This window comes from Pelobates fuscus, chromosome 13, assembly GCF_036172605.1.
Source record: "Pelobates fuscus isolate aPelFus1 chromosome 13, aPelFus1.pri, whole genome shotgun sequence".
NCBI lineage: Eukaryota > Metazoa > Chordata > Amphibia > Anura > Pelobatidae > Pelobates > Pelobates fuscus.
The window spans coordinates 108,792,244-108,813,721 of NC_086329.1; the positions used below are offsets into that span (position 1 = coordinate 108,792,244).

Consider the following 21,478-nt stretch of genomic DNA (forward strand, 5'->3'; position numbering starts at 1 on the left):
TAAATGTTTCACAGAGCTCCAAAGCAATAAAACTCACAGTAAACATTTTTTTAGTGCACATGTTTATAAATTAAATTGTTTAAATAAAGCATATAGGTTTTGTTCTAAGTAGTTACCAAATTAAAACAAGTCATTGCCATCACAAATCGTCAGTAATGCCAAACCATAATCATAGTCCCCAAAACAAAATGTCCCTTTGCTATGTGTCCCTTTGCTATGTGTGTCCGAAGTGCTAGACAATATGGATACAACTTTGGTTTGTTTTGAAATGTTGTGAATGAGAGCATGAATGTTGCCAATACATTAAAACCCCACTGCTCCTTTTGAATGTTGCTGAACGGTTTAGGAACAGTATCACAACATAAGCAATATTTTTAAGCTGTATTAGAGCACTTTAGGAGCTTTCATTAGATAAGTGAACGTTATCTACTGGTTACATCAAAGGAGCTATATATCTGTACCCAAACAATTCATCATGGTTTATTACAGTTCTACATAGCCCGTGGATCTACGACACGGTGCGTTAGTTCCTCATCCACTGCAGCAGCACCTGTTGCATCGCGTGCTGCTCACTTGTACCGGTTACTTTGCTGGATGCTCATGACAATTGTCTACACTATTCTCTGCAGATCAATATACATTATCGTACAGATTGCCATGTTTGGTGAACTGGTATAGAAGAAGGGAACGACGACCATAACATGGGTGAAGAGATTGTATTTACAATAGAAGTTTAAATGGCCTTGTTTCTTCGTTGGATACGTCCAGTGTCTAATATCCGACATCTCGGTCTTACTGTCCCCACTGGACGGGTCTCCATGTATTTACAGCATGACGTATCCCACATGAGATACAACACAAAGTCTACAGACTTTTTCTTTCCAGCTTGAAGCTTTACAAAGTACTTTAGGTGTACCAATCATTCAATTTTACTGCAGGTCAGGTTCCACCGGGCTAGTATACGATGTGACATTACCTGCTCATCAACGTCTTTGGTCACTTTTTAGCTTTAAATGACGTATGACATGCATGGTTAAATCAGATGCATTATATGTTTCCCTTCCAAAAAGCAAAGAAAAACAAAATGTCCACCAGCCCCGTGGTTAACAGTCTGTTATAAATTCATTGGGAAAACAATGAGCGCTGTAGATGCCGTTAGGAAGCGAGAGGTGGTGATTGTGTGGGCAGGCAGTGTGAATGAAGATAGATGTTGCGCAGTTTATCTCCAAAGCCATTCACTAGGTAGAAGAAGGTGAACACATACCACGTCAATCTTGAAGGAAGCAGGATGTCCATCCATATAGCTGGAAATATTTATATCTATCAATGAGCGTCTGACTTTGCCAGATAGGGGTTGGTGTGATCTGAATGCCGCCGGCGGCTTCGCCTTGGTTTATGGAGTCGTTTTTGCTCCCTTTCATGCGGAATTATGTTAAGTTTTTCACGCAATATCATCAAGACGTAAAGATCATACACAAATATCACTAGATTGTCAGCATTATGGATGATAAATACAACCTATCATTAGAGGTATTCAGAAGTGCCGACAGCAGATTTTTATTTAAATTCTTCTGGTTAAAGTTTCCCTCGAGTTCACAGAGAGTTTGACCACTCACCCTCAGGAGCAGTCTTTCAGAAGGAGGGTTCGGATCTTGTGTCTTAATAGAAGCAGAATATATATGTATATTGGTTGGATGGCTTTGCATTGAAGCGTTTCCTGTACAGGTGCTTTTGGTCCCTTTTTACGAAGAATCCCAATGTCTCCTCGAGTCCGTTCATTGCAGGATGTCTAAGTACACCGGTGGAGCTTTCACAAGAGCTTGCAGCTTGCTGTGAACTTCTTTAATATTGAGTCTCTGCTGAGGCTCTCTCTGCCAGCACCCCTGCATGATGGTGTACACCTCTGTTGGGCATGTCCGAGGTCTCTCTAACTCTCGTCCTTGGGTGATGCATTCAATGGCCTGGTGAGACAAAAACATAGTGGTGTGGGAGTTAGGGAAGTGATGGTCACTGAATAGAATTTAAACATACATTTCTTCCTATGCTGGCAATGTGTCTGGCAAAAATGTGACTAGGTTGTGACTAAAACAGGACAGGTTTACACTACACTTCAATCTGTTGTGAACCCCAAAACACAAAGAACCCTTATTACTAAACACAATGAGATTTGCCAACTCCATGGCAGATACAGTTCGGTTCTCTCTTGTTTCCACCGATTTTCTTTCACTCAGATAAGAATAATTGACTCTAAGGATGGATGGTAAGATATTGGTAAGAGCTCAGTTGACCGGACCAGTTAGGAGATGGCACACATGCAATATGGCAATGTTAATGAACAAACTATAGGAATTGTTTTAAGGGGACTCTCAGAATATTCTTAATATATGTGTCCTATCTCTACTGCCAGTGGGAGACCAGGAACCGCATTGGGGATGGGAAGGAGGGAGTGGGGAACTGTAACGGAAGGACATGGTTCAATAGAAAGAGACAGCTAATAGAAGAAAGTGGGCAAGGCAAACTGGCACACACAGAAGAGGGGAAACTGAAGTAGATAAGAGTTGACATGGGGCATGTAGGAGCAACTAAAGCAGAGTGGAGACATTTGGTGCCAACCAAAGATTTTGGAAGACGTGGTGTAGGCAGGTGTGGAAACAAGTTGACCTGGCAGTTAAATTCTCCAACTCTCACAGACAATTTCAGGTCTCCAATTATGCTACTTCCGAGGTGAGAAAGAAGATAACTGGAAGATGGGGGCTGCCAAGTTACCAACCAACAAGGGGGGAGGTACATTGTGGGGGACAATGTTTATTTGTCCAGAATTGACATAAAATATTGTAAACCGGTTTTATCTATGGTCAGATCCCCCACTGGTTCGCAGATAATATGCTGCTGTCGGACTTGGAGTAGCATGCTCCTTCTGGCAATGGATTGGTTAATTGTTTTAAGAAGAATCACAAGTATCTGCAAATAAAATTAGTCATTGGTTGTCAAAAATAAATAATGTTGTGTTTGCAAATTTCTCCGCCTCCCACCCATCTCCTTCCAAGACGCCTGGGGCTGAGGGTAACCTGATGCGCCTTGCTGGAGAAAAAAAAGCCACTTATCTGGGTGTCTCTTGAGCTGATTAGTGTCTCTGGTTCCTGTGAAGGGTCGGTTACCGGACCCACAGGGCAGTAAGATTGAATTATCTCGTTCACGCATTGGAAAAAATTAAAATCAAATTCTCTTTCTCTCTATTTATTTATCGAGAAAGCTTTCTTGGCATTGAACAGAAAATAATTGTTCCTGCCTGAAGAAGAAGGGAGGGGTACGGTTCACAAAGTCGGAGTCTGCCTAAATAGAATTCTCCCATTGTGTTTAGGACAGTCATGTTTTTTGGTTTTCGTCACAAGCCTACACCTTATAGTGTGATGCTTTCATAACGTTTTGATATGAATAAGCTCTCATGTTTCCCATTGACAGTCAGTGTCTCTCTCTATTCAATGTCTGCCTCACTGCATTGCATGTGTGATTTGTCTGCCTCTCTCTTTCATCATTTTATCCTAACTAACATTTCTCCTTATAAAACTTACCAGGAAAGGTTAAAGGATCTTAACATGTATAGCTTGGAGGAAAGACGAGACAGGGGGGATATGATAGAAACATTTAAATACATAAAGGGAATCAACACAGTAAAGGAGGAGACTATATTTAAAAGAAGAAAAAACTACCACAACCAGAGGACATAGTCTTAAATTAGAGGGACAAAGGTTTAAAAATAATATCAGGAAGTATTACTTTACTGAGAGGATAGTGGATGCATGGAATAGCCTTCCAGCTGAAGTGGTAGAGGTTAACACAGTAAAGGAGTTTAAGCATGCGTGGGATAGGCATAAGGCTATCCTAACTATAAGATAAGGCCAGGGACTAATGAAAGTATTTAGAAAACTGGGCAGACTAGATGGGCCGAATGGTTCTTATTGCCGTCACATTCTATGTTTCATTGTCCCTCCACTAGTCAGTTAGTGTGTGTGGGGGGGTGCTGAAGGTTGTGTGTGTGGTGTTTGCTTGAGTGTGCAATGAAGGCTGTGATAAGGGAGGTTGCTTGTAGCACACCTCTCGAGTGTCCCTACTTATGATGTACAGTCCCTATTTTGGACCTAAATCACTCTGTTCCTCTTTTCTATCCTAATGTCCATCTTTTCTAGGAGCTTCATATTGTGGGTGTGTCTTAGTGTATAACAGAGCTCCGCAGTAATAATACTCCCAGTAATGTGTCTGAGTGTATAGCAGAGCTCCACAGTAATAATGCTCCACAGTAATAATACTCCCAGTAATGTGTCTGAGTGTATAACAGAGCTCCACAGCAATAATACTCCCAGTAATGTGTCTAAGTGTATAACAGAGCTCCACAGCAATAACACTCCCAGTAATGTGTCTGAGTGTATAACAGAACCCCACAGCAATAATACTCCCAGTACTGTGTCTGAGTGTATAACAGAGCTCCACAGCAATAATACTGGGAAGTAATGTGTCTGAGCGTATAACAGAGCTCCACAGCAATAATACTCCCAGTAATGTGCCTGAGCGTATAACAGAGCTCCACAGTAATAATACTCACAGTAATGTGTCTGAGTGTATAACAGAGCCCCACAGTAATAATACTCCCAGTAATGTGTCTGAGTGTATAACAGAGCTCCACAGCAATAATACTCCCAGTAATGTGTCTGAGTGTATAACAGAGCTCCACAGCAATAATACTCCCAGTAATGTGTCTAAGTGTATAACAGAGCTCCACAGCAATAACACTCCCAGTAATGTGTCTGAGTGTATAACAGAACCCCACAGCAATAATACTCCCAGTACTGTGTCTGAGTGTATAACAGAGCTCCACAGCAATAATACTGGGAAGTAATGTGTCTGAGCGTATAACAGAGCTCCACAGCAATAATACTCCCAGTAATGTGCCTGAGCGTATAACAGAGCTCCACAGTAATAATACTCACAGTAATGTGTCTGAGTGTATAACAGAGCCCCACAGTAATAATACTCCCAGTAATGTGTCTGAGTGTATAACAGAGCTCCACAGCAATAATACTCCCAGTAATGTGTCTGAGTGTATAACAGAGCCCCACAGCAATAATACTCACAGTAATGTGTCTGAGGGTATAACAGAGCCCCACAGCAATAATACTCCCAGTAATGTGTCTGAGTGTATGACAGAGCTCCACAGTAATAATACTCCCAGTAATGTGCCTGAGCGTATAACAGAGCTCCACAGCAATAATACTCCCAGTAATGTGTCTGAGCGTATAACAGAGCTCCACAGCAATAATACTCCCAGTAATGTGTCTGAGCGTATAACAGAGCTCCACAGCAATAATACTCCCAGTAATGTGTCTGAGTGTATAACAGAGCTCCACAGTAATAATACTCCCAGTAATGTGTCTGAGTGTATAACAGAGCTCCACAGTAATAATACTCCCAGTAATGTGTCTGAGTGTATAACAGAGCTCCACAGCAATAATACTCCCAGTAATGTGTCTGGGTGTATAACAGAGCTCCACAGCAATAATACTCCCAGTAATGTGTCTGAGTGTATAACAGAGCTCCACAGCAATAATACTCCCAGTAATGTGTCTGAGTGTATAACAGAGCTCCACAGTAATAATACTCTCAGTAATGTGTCTGGGTGTATAACACAGCTCCACAGCGATAATACTCCCAGTAATGTGTCTGAGCGTATAACAGAGCTCCACAGCAATAATACTCCCAGTAATGTGTCTGAGTGTATAACAGAGCTCCACAGCAATAATACTCCCAGTAATGTGTCTGAGTGTATAACAGAGCTCCACAGTAATAATACTCCCAGTAATGTGTCTGAGCGTATAACAGAGCTCCACAGCAATAATACTCCCAGTAATGTGTCTGAGTGTATAACAGCTCCACAGTAATAATACTCCCAGTAATGTGTCTGAGTGTATAACAGAGCCCCACAGTAATAATACTCACAGTAATGTGTCTGAGTGTATAACAGAGCTCCACAGCAATAATACTCCCAGTAATGTGTCTGAGTGTATAACAGAGCTCCACAGCTATAATACTCCCAGTAATGTGTCTGAGTGTATAACAGAGCCCCACAGCAATAACACTCCCAGTAATGTATCTGAGTGTATAACAGAGCTCCACAGCAATAATACTCCCAGTAATGTGTCTGAGTGTATAACAGCTCCACAGTAATAATACTCCCAGTAATGTGTCTGAGTGTATAACAGAGCTCCACAGCAATAATACTCCCAGTAATGTGTCTGAGCGTATAACAGAGCTCCACAGCAATAATACTCCCAGTAATGTGTCTGAGTGTATAACAGAGCCCCACAGTAATAATACTCCCAGTAATGTGTCTGAGTGTATAACAGAGCTCCACAGCAATAATACTCCCAGTAATGTGTCTGAGTGTATAACAGAGCTCCACAGTAATAATACTCCCAGTAATGTGTCTGAGTGTATAACAGAGCCCCACAGCAATAATACTCCCAGTAATGTGCCTGAGTGTATAACAGAGCTCCACAGCAATAATACTCCCAGTAATGTGTCTGAGTGTATAACAGAGCTCCACAGCAATAATACTCCCAGTAATGTGCCTGAGTGTATAACAGAGCTCCACAGCAATAATACTCCCAGTAATGTGTCTGAGTGTATAACAGAGCTCCACAGCAATAATACTCCCAGTAATGTGTCTGAATGTATAACAGAGCTCCACAGTAATAATACTCCCAGTAATTTGTCTGAGTGTATAACAGAGCTCCACAGCTATAATACTCCCAGTAATGTGTCTGAGTGTATAACAGAGCTCCACAGCAATAATACTCCCAGTAATGTGTCTGAGTGTATAACAGCTCCACAGTAATAATACTCCCAGTAATGTGTCTGAGTGTATAACAGAGCTCCACAGCAATAATACTCCCAGTAATGTGTCTGAGTGTATAACAGAGCTCCACAGCTATAATACTCCCAGTAATGTGTCTGAGTGTATAACAGAGCTCCACAGCAATAATACTCCCAGTAATGTGTCTGAGTGTATAACAGAGCTCCACATCAATAATACTCCCAGTAATGTGTCTGAGTGTATAACAGAGCTCCACAGTAATAATACTCCCAGTAATGTGTCTGAGTGTATAACAGAGCCCCACAGCAATAATACTCCCAGTAATGTGTCTGAGTGTATAACAGAGCCCCACAGCAATAATACTCCCAGTAATGTGTCTCAGTGTATAACAGAGCTCCACAGCAATAATACTCCCAGTAATGTGTCTGAGTGTATAACAGCTCCACAGTAATAATACTCCCAGTAATGTGTCTGAGTGTATAACAGAGCTCCACAGCAATAATACTCCCAGTAATGTGTCTGTGTGTATAACAAAGCTCCACAGCAATAATACTCCCAGTAATGTGTCTGAGTGTATAACAGAGCCCCACAGCAATAATACTCCCAGTAATGTGTCTGAGTGTATAACAGAGCCCCACAGCAATAATACTCCCAGTAATGTGTCTGAGTGTATAACAGAGCTCCACAGCAATAATACTCCCAGTAATGTGTCAGTGTATAACAGAGCCCCACAGCAATAATACTCCCAGTAATGTGTCTGTGTGTATAACAAAGCTCCACAGCAATAATACTCCCAGTAATGTGTCTGAGTGTATAACAGAGCCCCACAGCAATAATACTCCCAGTAATGTGTCTCAGTGTATAACAGAGCTCCACAGCAATAATACTCCCAGTAATGTGTCTGAGTGTATAACAGCTCCACAGTAATAATACTCCCAGTAATGTGTCTGAGTGTATAACAGAGCTCCACAGCAATAATACTCCCAGTAATGTGTCTGTGTGTATAACAAAGCTCCACAGCAATAATACTCCCAGTAATGTGTCTGAGTATATAACAGAGCTCCGCAGCAATAATACTCCCAGTAATGTGTCTGAGTGTATAACAGAACTCCACAGCAATAATACTCCCAGTAATGTGTCTGAGTGTATAACAGAGCCCCACAACAATAATACTCCCAGTAATGTGTCTGAGTGTATAACAGAGCTCCACAGTAATAATACTCCCAGTAATGTGTCTGAGTGTATAACAGAGCTCCACAGTAATAATACTCCCAGTAATGTGTCTGAGTGTATAACAGAGCTCCACAGCAATAATACTCCCAGTAATGTGTCTGAGTGTATAACAGAGCCCCACAGCAATAATACTCCCAGTAATGTGTCTGAGTGTATAACAGAGCTCCACAGTAATAATACTTCCAGTAATGTGTCTGAGTGTATAACAGAGCTCCACAGTAATAATACTCCCAGTAATGTGTCTGAGTGTATAACAGAGCTCCACAGTAATAATACTCCCAGTAATGTGTCTGAGTGTATAACAGAGCTCCACAGCAATAATACTCCCAGTAATGTGTCTGAGTGTATAACAGAGCGCCACAGCAATAATACTCCCAGTAATGTGTCCGAGTGTATAACAGAGCTCCACAGCAATAATACTCCCAGTAATGTGTCTGAGTGTATAACAGAGCTCCACAGCAATAATACTCCCAGTAATGTGTCTGAGTGTATAACAGAGCTCCACAGCAATACTACTCCCAGTAATGTGTCTGAGTGTATAACAGAGCTCCACAGCAATAATACTTCCAGTAATGTGTCCGAGTGTATAACAGAGCTCCACAGTAATAATACTCCCAGTAATGTGTCTGAGTGTATAACAGAGCTCCACAGCAATAATACTCCCAGTAATGTGTCCGAGTGTATAACAGAGCTCCACAGCAATAATACTCCCAGTAATGTGTCTGCGTGTATAACAGAGCTCCACAGCAATAATACTCCCAGTAATGTGTCTGAGTGTATAACAGAGCTCCACAGCAATAAGACTCCCAGTAATGTGTCTGAGTGTATAACAGAGCTCCACAGCAATAATACTCCCAGTAATGTGTCTTAATGTATAATAGAGCTCCACAGCAATAATACTCCCAGTAATGTGTCTTAATGTATAACAGAGCTCCACAGCAATAATACTCCCAGTAATGTGTCTGAGTGTATAACAGAGCTCCACAGCAATAATACTCCCAGTAATGTGTCTTAATGTATAACAGAGCTCCACAGCAATAATACTCCCAGTAATGTGTGTGAGTGTATAACAGAGCTCCACAGCAATAATACTCCCAGTAATGTGTCTTAATGTATAACAGAGCTCCACAGCAATAATACTCCCAGTAATGTGTCTGAGTGTATAACAGAGCTCCACAGCAATAATACTCCCAGTAATGTGTCTGAGTGTATAACAGAGCCCCACAGTAATAATACTCCCAGTAATGTGTCTGAGTGTATAACAGAGCCCCACAGCAATAATACTCCCAGTAATGTGTCTGGGTGTATAACAGAGCTCCACAGCAATAAGACTCCCAGTAATGTGTCTGAGTGTATAACAGAGCTCCACAGCAATAATACTCCCAGTAATGTGTCTTAATGTATAATAGAGCTCCACAGCAATAATACTCCCAGTAATGTGTCTTAATGTATAACAGAGCTCCACAGCAATAATACTCCCAGTAATGTGTCTGAGTGTATAACAGAGCTCCACAGCAATAATACTCCCAGTAATGTGTCTTAATGTATAACAGAGCTCCACAGCAATAATACTCCCAGTAATGTGTGTGAGTGTATAACAGAGCTCCACAGCAATAATACTCCCAGTAATGTGTCTTAATGTATAACAGAGCTCCACAGCAATAATACTCCCAGTAATGTGTCTGAGTGTATAACAGAGCTCCACAGCAATAATACTCCCAGTAATGTGTCTGAGTGTATAACAGAGCCCCACAGTAATAATACTCCCAGTAATGTGTCTGAGTGTATAACAGAGCCCCACAGCAATAATACTCCCAGTAATGTGTCTGGGTGTATAACAGAGCTCCACAGCAATAATACTCCCAGTAATGTGTCTGAGTGTATAACAGAGCTCCACAGTAATAATACTCCCAGTAATGTGTCTGAGTGTATAACAGTGCTCCACAGCAATAATACTCCCAGTAATGTGTCTGAGTGTATAACAGAGCCCCACAGTAATAATACTCCCAGTAATGTGTCTGAGTGTATAACAGAGCCCCACAGCAATAATACTCCCAGTAATGTGTCTGAGTGTATAACAGAGCCCCACAGCAATAAGACTCCCAGTAATGTGTCTGGGTGTATAACAGAGCTCCACAGCAATAATACTCCCAGTAATGTGTCTGAGTGTATAACAGAGCTCCACAGCAATAATACTCCCAGTAATGTGTCTGAGTGTATAACAGTGCTCCACAGCAATAAGACTCCCAGTAATGTGTCTGAGTGTATAACAGAGCCCCACAGCAATAATACTTCCAGTAATGTGTCTGAGTGTTTCTTAAATTATTAGCCACCTAACATTTCTCAGGACCCTGGTCACACCACCACTCACCCTTATAATTATAGTGTCCGTCTTTGTCGGTTTGAAATGTTGGTCAGTAGGTTGTAGTGTAATTTGTGTGTGTGTGAATGTTGCATGTGTACTGTGGGGGCTGTGTACAGTGTCGGGAAACACAAGGAGAGGGGACATGTATTCTATATGTATCCTATCCTATTAAAGTGAGCTGGTGGGGGCAGGTTATCACAAACCCGTAGGAGTGGTACCTGGGATCTCAAACAGTGTCATTGTGGGCAGAAGGATATTGAGTGCCAGTTTCTGATGGGCAGAAGGGCTGTCCAGCGGTTGGAGCACATGGTCAGGTTATAGCAATATGATGCACCAGAGAATTCCAAATTATTCCATAAGGGTAACCGGGGACTAGGAGGAGTGAATTTTTTTTTAGCAGCCTCCTGTATTTTGACATCATGGTACCAGTATGGTGCAGGCTGGGAGCAAGGCCTGTAAGCTCAGAATGTTGTAATAGAGTTGACAGCGCTGTCTTACCTCTGTATTAGAAAGCTGATACCATGGCTGCTTCCCATAGGTGAAAATTTCCCAAAGAACAACACCAAAGCTCCATATGTCGCTCTCAGTTGTGAATTTTCGGTACAAAATACTCTCCGGTGGCATCCAGCGAATGGGAAGCATGGTTCGTCCGCCAACCTACAAAGAAAGCACAATAACAGTATGTAACGGTGTGGTTTCATCTTACTGACGTCAGTGGGGGGAGCAGCAATGCCTACACCAGAGTCCGCACGTCCACTCTCACTGTTACAATGTATCTAGCTGTATATCCTACACCAGAGTCCGCACGTCCACTCTCACTGTTACAATGTATCCAGCTGTATATCCTACACCAGAGTCCGCAAGTCCACTCTCACTGTTACAATGTATCCAGCTGTATATCCTACACCAGAGTCCGCAATTCCACTCTCACTGTTACAATGTATCTAGCTGTATATCCTACACCAGAGTCCGCAAGTCCACTCTCACTGTTACAATGTATCTAGCTGTATATCCTACACCAGAGTCCGCACGTCCACTCTCACTGTTACAATGTATCTAGCTGTATATCCTACACCAGAGTCCGCAAGTCCACTCTCACGGTTACAATGTATCTAGCTGTATATCCTACACCAGAGTCCGCAAGTCCACTCTCACGGTTACAATGTATCTAGCTGTATATCCTACACCAGAGTCCGCACGTCCACTCTCACTGTTACAATGTATCTAGCTGTATATCCTACACCAGAGTCCGCACGTCCACTCTCACTGTTACAATGTATCCAGCTGTATATCCTACACCAGAGTCCGCAAGTCCACTCTCACTGTTACAATGTATCTAGCTGTATATCCTACACCAGAGTCCGCACGTCCACTCTCACTGTTACAATGTATCTAGCTGTATATCCTACACCAGAGTCCGCAAGTCCACTCTCACTGTTACAATGTATCTAGCTGTATATCCAACACCAGAGTCCGCAAGTCCACTCTCACTGTTACAATGTATCCAGCTGTATATCCTACACCAGAGTCCGCAAGTCCACTCTCACTGTTACAATGTATCTAGCTGTATATCCTACACCAGAGTCCGCAAGTCCACTCTCACTGTTACAATGTATCCAGCTGTATATCCTACACCAGAGTCCGCAAGTCCACTCTCACTGTTACAATGTATCTAGCTGTATATCCTACACCAGAGTTCGCAAGTCCACTCTCACTGTTACAATGTATCCAGCTGTATATCCAACACCAGAGTCCGCAAGTCCACTCTCACTGTTACAATGTATCTAGCTGTATATCCAACACCAGAGTCCGCAAGTCCACTCTCACTGTTACAATGTATCTAGCTGTATATCCTACACCAGAGTCCGCAAGTCCACTCTCACGGTTACAATGTATCTAGCTGTATATCCTACACCAGAGTCCGCAAGTCCACTCTCACTGTTACAATGTATCTAGCTGTATATCCAACACCAGAGTCCGCAAGTCCACTCTCACTGTTACAATGTATCTAGCTGTATATCCAACACCAGAGTCCGCAAGTCCACTCTCACTGTTACAATGTATCCAGCTGTATATCCTACACCAGAGTTCGCAAGTCCACTCTCACGGTTACAATGTATCTAGCTGTATATCCTACATCACTGATGGCTAATCCTGACATTGCATTATTATCATTGACATATCTATATTTACCACAGACGGCCAATATTACATTGAAGATGGCCAGAACAGCTGTTGCATTATGGGATATTTTGCACATCAGCCTGGGATCCACACCCGGCGATCCTGTATTATACAATGCTTGGCATTGTTTTTTTGTTGTGTCATTTTAGGTATGGAACCTGTCATGCTAGGATGAGCTCTTTTTAAAGGGTGCACAATTCTATCTATACATTGTACTAGCAGATTTAGTAGCAAATATATAGTTTGAGAGAAAAACAAGTCTTTATCCCACCTGTCAATCAATTCTGTGGCATAGACTCTATGCAGATGATTTAAATATCGAGATGAATAGAAAACGCAGCTCGTAGGCGGTTGTTCTGCTTTCCACGTGTAGCAACCACAGCGTATGTGTGGTAACTCAATAGTCGGCGCTGCTAGCGATTTTGGCAAACTTTATATAATCATGACATGTTCTCTGTACACATCATGTATTTATAAATCCAGCCATTATTGGTGATTATACAATGATTCACCCTGCCTGTATCTCCTTATAATAATAATTATGTAATATTCTCCCGGGTGAGACAGACCCTCCATCCATTTCTTTACAGTAAGACTTTTTCCATTCACTAAGTGACTTTTTCCTCCATTCCCATCAAGGGGCGGCATTAAATATGAATATGGATCTTTCAGAGAGACTGTTTCAGGCAGGCTAAAAGGGAAAGACAGGGCGCTTTCAATTCAGGATGTCACAGGATGGAATCCCTACAGACCCCTTGAAGACAATGAAGACGGATTGGCCGCCCTACCCAAGAGCCAGGTTTGCCAAGTACTTTACGCAGGCCGTACACCCCCACCCCATGCCGGACACGTTCCGTATCCACGACTTGGCAGCACAATGCTTCATAGAATCAGGAATCCCGAAACCAACACATTGGGGATCATTTACTAAACAGTGCATTGTCCTGCTTTAAAATAGGAATAACTGAGCTGTGACGATCTGTTACGGAACGTAGTATATTAGTCCACGATACCCGTTGGTATCCTCAGGAAATCCACAGTCACGACAGAAAGCACGGCAATATTCCCCATCCTCCCAATAACCGGACGAAACACAGTTTGGGAGTCAACTGAACTCGGTTTATTCACAGGCAGTATATTTATACAGTTCCCCATGCAAGGGGTTTCCAGACAGTAATTCCAGGGGATTTCTCCCACCATGCACCGTGAATTTCCCAACCGGCCTTGCTGCACGAGGGAGATACTCCCACTAAAATGGACGACTAAGTGGATTATCTCCTCGTGCAGCGAAACCGACAATTTACATTAAAATACAGAAATTACACATTATTCGGTACTTTGCAATAGTTGAACGTTCGGTAGATAGCTGGGGTCGGAGCGCACACTTTGGGAGAATACCGCTCTGATCCCAGCTGAATTGACCGAACGCCGCACACAATACAACAAAACATTAACGTGAGTTTAAAAGCACCGAATAAGTACGGGACATACAATGGACCGAACGCGGGACTCCCGAACGGGCTGGAAGTCCAGCGGCGTTCAGATCATCGAGTAGCCGTTTTCAGTTCCAGGCTCTCGACGACCGAACACCGCTGCAGGGACAAAGGATCCAAGATGGCCGACCGCCGCATGGTCGGTAGTGGATCGACGGCCACCTCGGAGAGCCCTTAATCACCGATTGCAACAAGGTTGCAATCGGTGAATTGGTACCACACGACTTGGGAATGTGTGGTCGACCTGGGGAGCCCGGATTCGTACGGCGAACGGCCAGGATAGCCGTGTTTCGTCGTATGACTGCTTGGTGCGCTGGCCGCATACGGCGGCCAGCCTGCGAACGGCCACAACACGGTACATACACAGGTTAAAATATACAGTACATATTCAGCCTACGGACAACCTTGAAGAACTACAGTCCAGAAGTGGCTAGTTTTGCCACACTGCTCCCCCAGAACCAAGCCGGCATACACAGTCTGATCCCAACGGATCGGCTTGGGGATGTCCGGGAGAGTACTCACAGATCACTTCTCGAGTTCAGTCTGTCTAGATAACCCGTCAGCGTTACCGTTTTGTTTTCCTGGCCGGTAATGGATAGTAAAGTCAAAGGGCTGCAGCGCCAAGCTCCAGCGCAGCAGCCTGGCATTGTCTCCAGACACACGGTTTAGCCACACTAACGGGTTGTGATCTGTGAGTAAAGAAAAAGGTTGTCCGTACAAATAGGGCTGTAACTTTTTAAGGGCCCACACCACGGCCAGGCATTCTTTCTCGATGGCGGCGTAGCTTACTTCGCGGGGTAACAACTTGCGGCTTAAGTAGGCTACGGGATGTTCTCCGCCATCGGCTCCCACTTGGCTCAGCACTGCCCCCAATCCAAACATTGAAGCGTCTGTGTGGACAAGAAATCTTTTAGTTGGATCAGGAGCCATTAACACAGGAGCATTAGTTAGTGCGGTTTTGAGCTGTTGGAATGCCCGCTCACACTCTGGGGCCCAGACAACCAGTCGGGGAAGGTTCTTTTTGGTCAGGTCCGTCAGGGGTTTGGCCAGGGTACTGTAGTCGGGTACAAATTTCCTATAATACCCTGCAGTCCCTAAAAACGCTAGCACCTGGGTTTTGGTCCTGGGGGTAGGCCACTTGGCCACGGCCTCAATTTTGGCTGGCTCGGGTCTCTGCTGCCCACACCCTACTCGGTGTCCTAGATACTGCACCTCGGCCATCCCTATATGGCACTTACTCGGTTTCAGCGTTAACCCCGCTCCCCCAATCCGATCTAGGATCGCCCCTATATGTTGGAGGTGGTCCTCCCAAGTCTGGCTGAAGATGGCTATGTCGTCCAGGTAGGCACAGGCATAGTCTTGGAAGCCGTCCAGTAGTCGATCTACCATCCGCTGAAAAGTAGCCGGAGCGTTTTTCATCCCGAAGGGCATGACCTTGAACTGGTACAGGCCAAACGGGGTGACAAACGCCGACTTGGGGATGGCATCATCGGCTAAAGGAATCTGCCAGTATCCCTTACATAAGTCAATTGTAGTGAGATACTGGCCCCGTGCCATTTTATCTAGCAGTTCGTCTATACGGGGCATCGGGTAGGCGTCAGACACGGTCTTGTCATTCAGCCTCCGGTAGTCAACGCAGAATCGGGTTGTGCCGTCCTTTTTAGGCACCAGGACTACCGGTGATGCCCAGGGGCTATCTGAGGGTTCGATAACCCCTAACTGCAGCATTTCATCCAGCTCGGCCTTCATATGAGTCCGGACGGATTCCGGGACCCTATACGGGGCCTGCCGCATAGGTAGCTGTCCCGGGGTTTCAACTCGGTGGGTGGCCAGCGGAGTGTATCCAGGTAAATTAGAGAACGTAGCCCCTTTAGCTACGATCAGCTCCTGTATCTGGGCACGCTCGCGAGGGCTTTGCCGCTCCCCCAGTTGAACCCCCCGGGAGGGCTCTACCGGCTCTTCCTGTTCTAGCAGATCAGGTAGTGGTAAGTTCTCCTGATCTTCCAGGGCTGAGGCACAGATTGCCGTCACATCCTCTATCCGCTCGTGGTAGGGTTTGAGCAGGTTGACGTGAAGCATGCGTCTCTTCCCTACCCCGGAGCAGGGGCCAATCACATAGGTAGTGTCGCATCGCTGCTCCACTACCTGGTATGGGCCTTGCCAGACGGCCTGCAGCTTATCTGTGCGGACAGGTTTTAAAATTAAAATCTTCTGCCCCACTTGAAAGCTGCGGTCCCTGGCTCCCCTATCGTACCATCGCCGCTGACGTTGTTGGGCTGCCTGGAGGTTGGTGTGTACGGCCTGGGTTAGCGCCTCCAGTCGGTCTCGGAACTCCAGCACGTACGATACTATAGGGGTTTCGCTAGCGATACTCTCCCCCTCCCAGTGCTCCCTAATTAAGTTTAAAGGTCCCCGTACTCTTCTCCCGAACAGTAGTTCGAATGGGGAGAACCCAGTCGATTCTTGGGGAACCTCTCTATACGCAAAGAGCAGGTGAGGTAGAAATCTCTCCCAGTCTTTGTGGGTTTCCCCGAACGTCCGAAGCATCTGCTTCAGCGTCCCATTAAAGCGTTCACATAGTCCATTGGACTGGGGGTGGTAGGCTGAATTGACTATGGGCTTAATGCCACACACCTTCCACATCTGTTGGGTAACCTCAGCAGTAAATTGGGTGCCCCGGTCAGATATTATCTCCTGGGGGAACCCTACTCGAGAAAATACTTTTATCAGAGCTTCCGCCACGGTTTCCGCGTGAATGTTAGAAAGGGCTACTGCTTCGGGATATCGGGTGGCGTAGTCCACCACAGTTAAAATGTATTTCTTCCCAGAAGGACTGGGTTTTGGCAGGGGTCCTACTATATCTACAGCGACCCTGCTGAAGGGTTCGGCGATAATGGGAAGGGGGCATAACTTGGCCTTGTGGCGATCCCCTCGTTTTCCTACCCTCTGGCAGACGTCGCAGGACGTGCAATATTGTCGCACATCCTGTGAGATCCCGGGCCAGAAGAACGCGTGTGTTAGGCGGTACCGGGTACGGGTCATCCCTAGGTGTCCTGATAAGGGAATATCGTGAGCAATTCTGAGCAGCTCCTGCCTATACTTCCGGGGTACCACTAGTTGTTTGTTCGTCAAAGTGACGGACCCCCCCACATCCTTGGCCGTGATACGGTACAGTAACTCCTTTTCCCACGTGTACTGCTCCCCCTCTAGCCCTGTCTGGGCAGCTTGTGCCCGGTCCCTATAGACTTGTAGAGTGGGATCGGTCTGTACTTCGGTGATAAAGGTAGTCGGGGTATCCCAGGATATGGAAGTCGGGTGAGGGTCGTGGTCTCTTACCTGAGCCTCAGAGTGTATCGGTGTAGCCGTGGTGCGTGCCTGTTGCCGTGTGGTTACTGGATGGGCTTCCTGGTAGGGTGCCTGCGGAACAAAGGCAGAGGTCATCTGACCCAAATCATTCCCTAACACAACATCTGCTGGTAAGTTCTGCATTAGTCCCACTTCCACTGTCCCCTCTCCCGCACCCCAGTTCAAATGTACTTTCGCCGTGGGTAGTCGGTATACAGCTCCCCCGGCTACCCGAACGGCCACAGATCCGCCGGTATGCGTGCCCTCCGAAACCAAATGGGGGGCTACCAGGGTTAAGGTAGCTCCCGAATCTCGCAGACCCTGCACTTCGGTTCCCTCAAGAGTTACCAGTTGCCGGTGATGCTGCCGGTTATCAGTGGCTCGGACCGACATGACTTCGTGCAAAATGCCCAGAGGTTCCTCCGCCTGCACACTCCATAAATCCTGAGTGGCGGGGTCCCTCTGGTAATGGTGAGCAGCCGCCCTGGGTGCGGGGTTTGGACGGCCCTGATTCCAGGTGGGCCTGCTGCGATTCTGGGTGCATTCTCGGGCCATATGCCCCCATTGTTTGCAGGAATGGCATTGGATGTTGGCCCGCCCGTTGTATCTGGACGGTGGCGGTATCTGTCCTTGTGAGGGACGGAACGGGGCAGCGGTGGGCGCTAGGGGTGTTGTGGCGCTAGGTAGTCCTGGGGGTCGGGAGTAGCTTTTGGCTACGGGTCCCTGGGGTCTCCGGGCATCAAAATGTTGATCGGCCAATCTAGCCGCTTCCGTTAGGGTAAGGGGTTTCCTATCCCGTACCCATTCTTGCGTCTCCGGGGATAATCCATTAAAAAATTGTTCCAGCAACATCAGCTGGCGTAATTCCTCCATGGTGGTGGCGTTGCTGGCCTGGATCCACCCTTGGGAGGCTTGATCCAATTTGTGTGCCCATTCTGCGTGCGAATCTCGCTCTGGTTTGCGTAAGTGTCGGAACTTGCGCCGGTATGCCTCTGGGGTAATGGCATACCTCTCCAAGATTGCACGCTTTACTTTGGCATAATCTTTGCTGTCCTCACTGGGTACAGCACGGTACGCTTCGGCTGCCCGACCTGCTAGTTTGCTTGCTAGCAGTTGCACCCATACGGACCGTTCTAGCTCATGCAGATCACACAGTCTTTCAAAGTCCTGCAAGTACCCGTCTATCTCGTCCTTTTCCTCGCAAAAAGCCCTGAAGGCCTGGTACGGGATCTTGGGCTTTACTGGGTTGTAGAGGGACCCTGGGTTTGACTCGGTTCGAGCCAGGGTGTGTTGCGGGCTGTGTGCCATAACATATTCCTGCACATTTGCCATTACCATATTTAACATGGCATCCGATATCGGTTGCGGCAAAAACGCTAGCCTGGTCCTCATTTCTCTTTCATAGAGCGTCTCCTCCATAACTATCGGGGGGGTAGCGCTGCGGGCTTGGTCTCCCTCCATCAGCTCGGCAATGATTGTCGCCTTGTTTTTGCTGCTGGCTACTTTCCCTCTGGCTTCCAGTAGTTCCTTTAACGTCTGTCGCTTCAGTATGGTATAGTCAATCTCCATACGAATTGCCTTTGCTTTCCTCGTTCGGTAGTTCCAGTTACACGAACTCCGTTTTTCGGCTGTAAGGTTCGGATCCCGTCGCTTGCCACCAATTGTTACGGAACGTAGTATATTAGTCCACGATACCCGTTGGTATCCTCAGGAAATCCACAGTCACGACAGAAAGCACGGCAATATTCCCCATCCTCCCAATAACCGGACGAAACACAGTTTGGGAGTCAACTGAACTCGGTTTATTCACAGGCAGTATATTTATACAGTTCCCCATGCAAGGGGTTTCCAGACAGTAATTCCAGGGGATTTCTCCCACCATGCACCGTGAATTTCCCAACCGGCCTTGCTGCACGAGGGAGATACTCCCACTAAAATGGACGACTAAGTGGATTATCTCCTCGTGCAGCGAAACCGACAATTTACATTAAAATACAGAAATTACACATTATTCGGTACTTTGCAATAGTTGAACGTTCGGTAGATAGCTGGGGTCGGAGCGCACACTTTGGGAGAATACCGCTCTGATCCCAGCTGAATTGACCGAACGCCGCACACAATACAACAAAACATTAACGTGAGTTTAAAAGCACCGAATAAGTACGGGACATACAATGGACCGAACGCGGGACTCCCGAACGGGCTGGAAGTCCAGCGGCGTTCAGATCATCGAGTAGCCGTTTTCAGTTCCAGGCTCTCGACGACCGAACACCGCTGCAGGGACAAAGGATCCAAGATGGCCGACCGCCGCATGGTCGGTAGTGGATCGACGGCCACCTCGGAGAGCCCTTAATCACCGATTGCAACAAGGTTGCAATCGGTGAATTGGTACCACACGACTTGGGAATGTGTGGTCGACCTGGGGAGCCCGGATTCGTACGGCGAACGGCCAGGATAGCCGTGTTTCGTCGTATGACTGCTTGGTGCGCTGGCCGCATACGGCGGCCAGCCTGCGAACGGCCACAACACGGTACATACACAGGTTAAAATATACAGTACATATTCAGCCTACGGACAACCTTGAAGAACTACAGTCCAGAAGTGGCTAGTTTTGCCACACGATCGATCGCTGAGCTGGACAATTTTCCCTAATAAGATGCATTGTTATACATTTTTCCGTTCTCTAAGTAGTTCAAATGGTTCTTTCTAAGCAATTCCTTTGCTGAATTACACTCTGTACAATACATTGTGTTACTCAGTCATGCTATGTGAGTACACCATCACTTATTGTAATATAATAAAAAGCCATTGACTAGATAACAAGTAACACACCCTCTGATTAGTTCATATCATTTCTTTGAGAAACTCACTGAGCAACATGCTCACTTCCATAACTCCCATCTTCAGCGTCCTGTGACGCCGGTGGGAAATGGGTCAGGACAGCGACACAATGCATGCCAGGCTGTCTGTCCACCTCTTATAACCCACACTATCTGAGCAGCATGCTCACACCTCCTATAACCCACACTACCTGAGCAGCACGCTCACACCTCCTATAACCCACACTACCTGAGCAGCACGCTCACACCTCCTATAACCCACACTACCTGAGCAGCACGCTCACACCTCCTATAACCCACACTACCTGAGCAGCACGCTCACACCTCCTATAACCCACACTACCTGAGCAGCACGCTCACACCTCCTATAACCCACACTACCTGAGCAGCACGCTCACACCTCCTATAACCCACACTATCTGAGCAGCATGCTCACACCTCCTATAACCCACACTACCTGAGCAGCACGCTCACACCTCCTATAACCCACACTACCTGAGCAGCACGCTCACACCTCCTATAACCCACACTACCTGAGCAGCACGCTCACACCTCCTATAACCCACACTACCTGAGCAGCACGCTCACACCTCCTATAACCCACACTACCTGAGCAGCATGCTCACACCTCCTATAACCCACACTACCTGAGCAGCATGCTCACACCTCCTATAACCCACACTACCTGAGCAGCACGCTCACACCTCCTATAACCCACACTACCTGAGCAGCACGCTCACACCTCCTATAACCCACACTACCTGAGCAGCATGCTCACACCTCCTATAACCCACACTACCTGAGCAGCACGCTCACACCTCCTATAACCCACACTACCTGAGCAGCATGCTCACACCTCCTATAACCCACACTACCTGAGCAGCATGCTCACTGCAGGCCTGTTTAAAGTCACACTCTATAGAAGGGATTTGCTAGTAGCAATCTCTGTACACAGTACATGTTACCCTCAGTCACAGTGATGCCGTGATAAGGATCAGAGCTGTATCGTGTCCATCGATCTGAGTCTCTTTCTCTCCCTGCGAGATTAGCGAGGACATCGCTCCGCTGAGAAGCTTCTTTTGTTTCATCTAACACATTTGTCATATGAAACTCGTACCTTTTGTCTCATACTTTTCATTTAATCTATAAT

General features: G+C 46.0%; 1 protein-coding gene across 1 annotated transcript in view; it reads right to left on the reverse strand.

Annotated features, from left to right (window-relative positions):
- Window positions 1–210: 210 nt before the first annotated feature.
- The window catches only part of NTRK1 (neurotrophic receptor tyrosine kinase 1), a 106,738-nt gene continuing 85,470 nt past the window's right edge, over window positions 211–21,478 (reverse strand). Inside the window, exons 16-17 of the mRNA XM_063439216.1 lie at window positions 10,965–11,123; window positions 211–1,961 (exon numbers count right to left, since the gene is read on the reverse strand). Coding sequence (XP_063295286.1) covers window positions 1,776–1,961; window positions 10,965–11,123 — 345 coding nt within the window. The 3' untranslated portion in view covers window positions 211–1,775. The remainder of the gene's footprint in view (window positions 1,962–10,964; window positions 11,124–21,478) is intronic.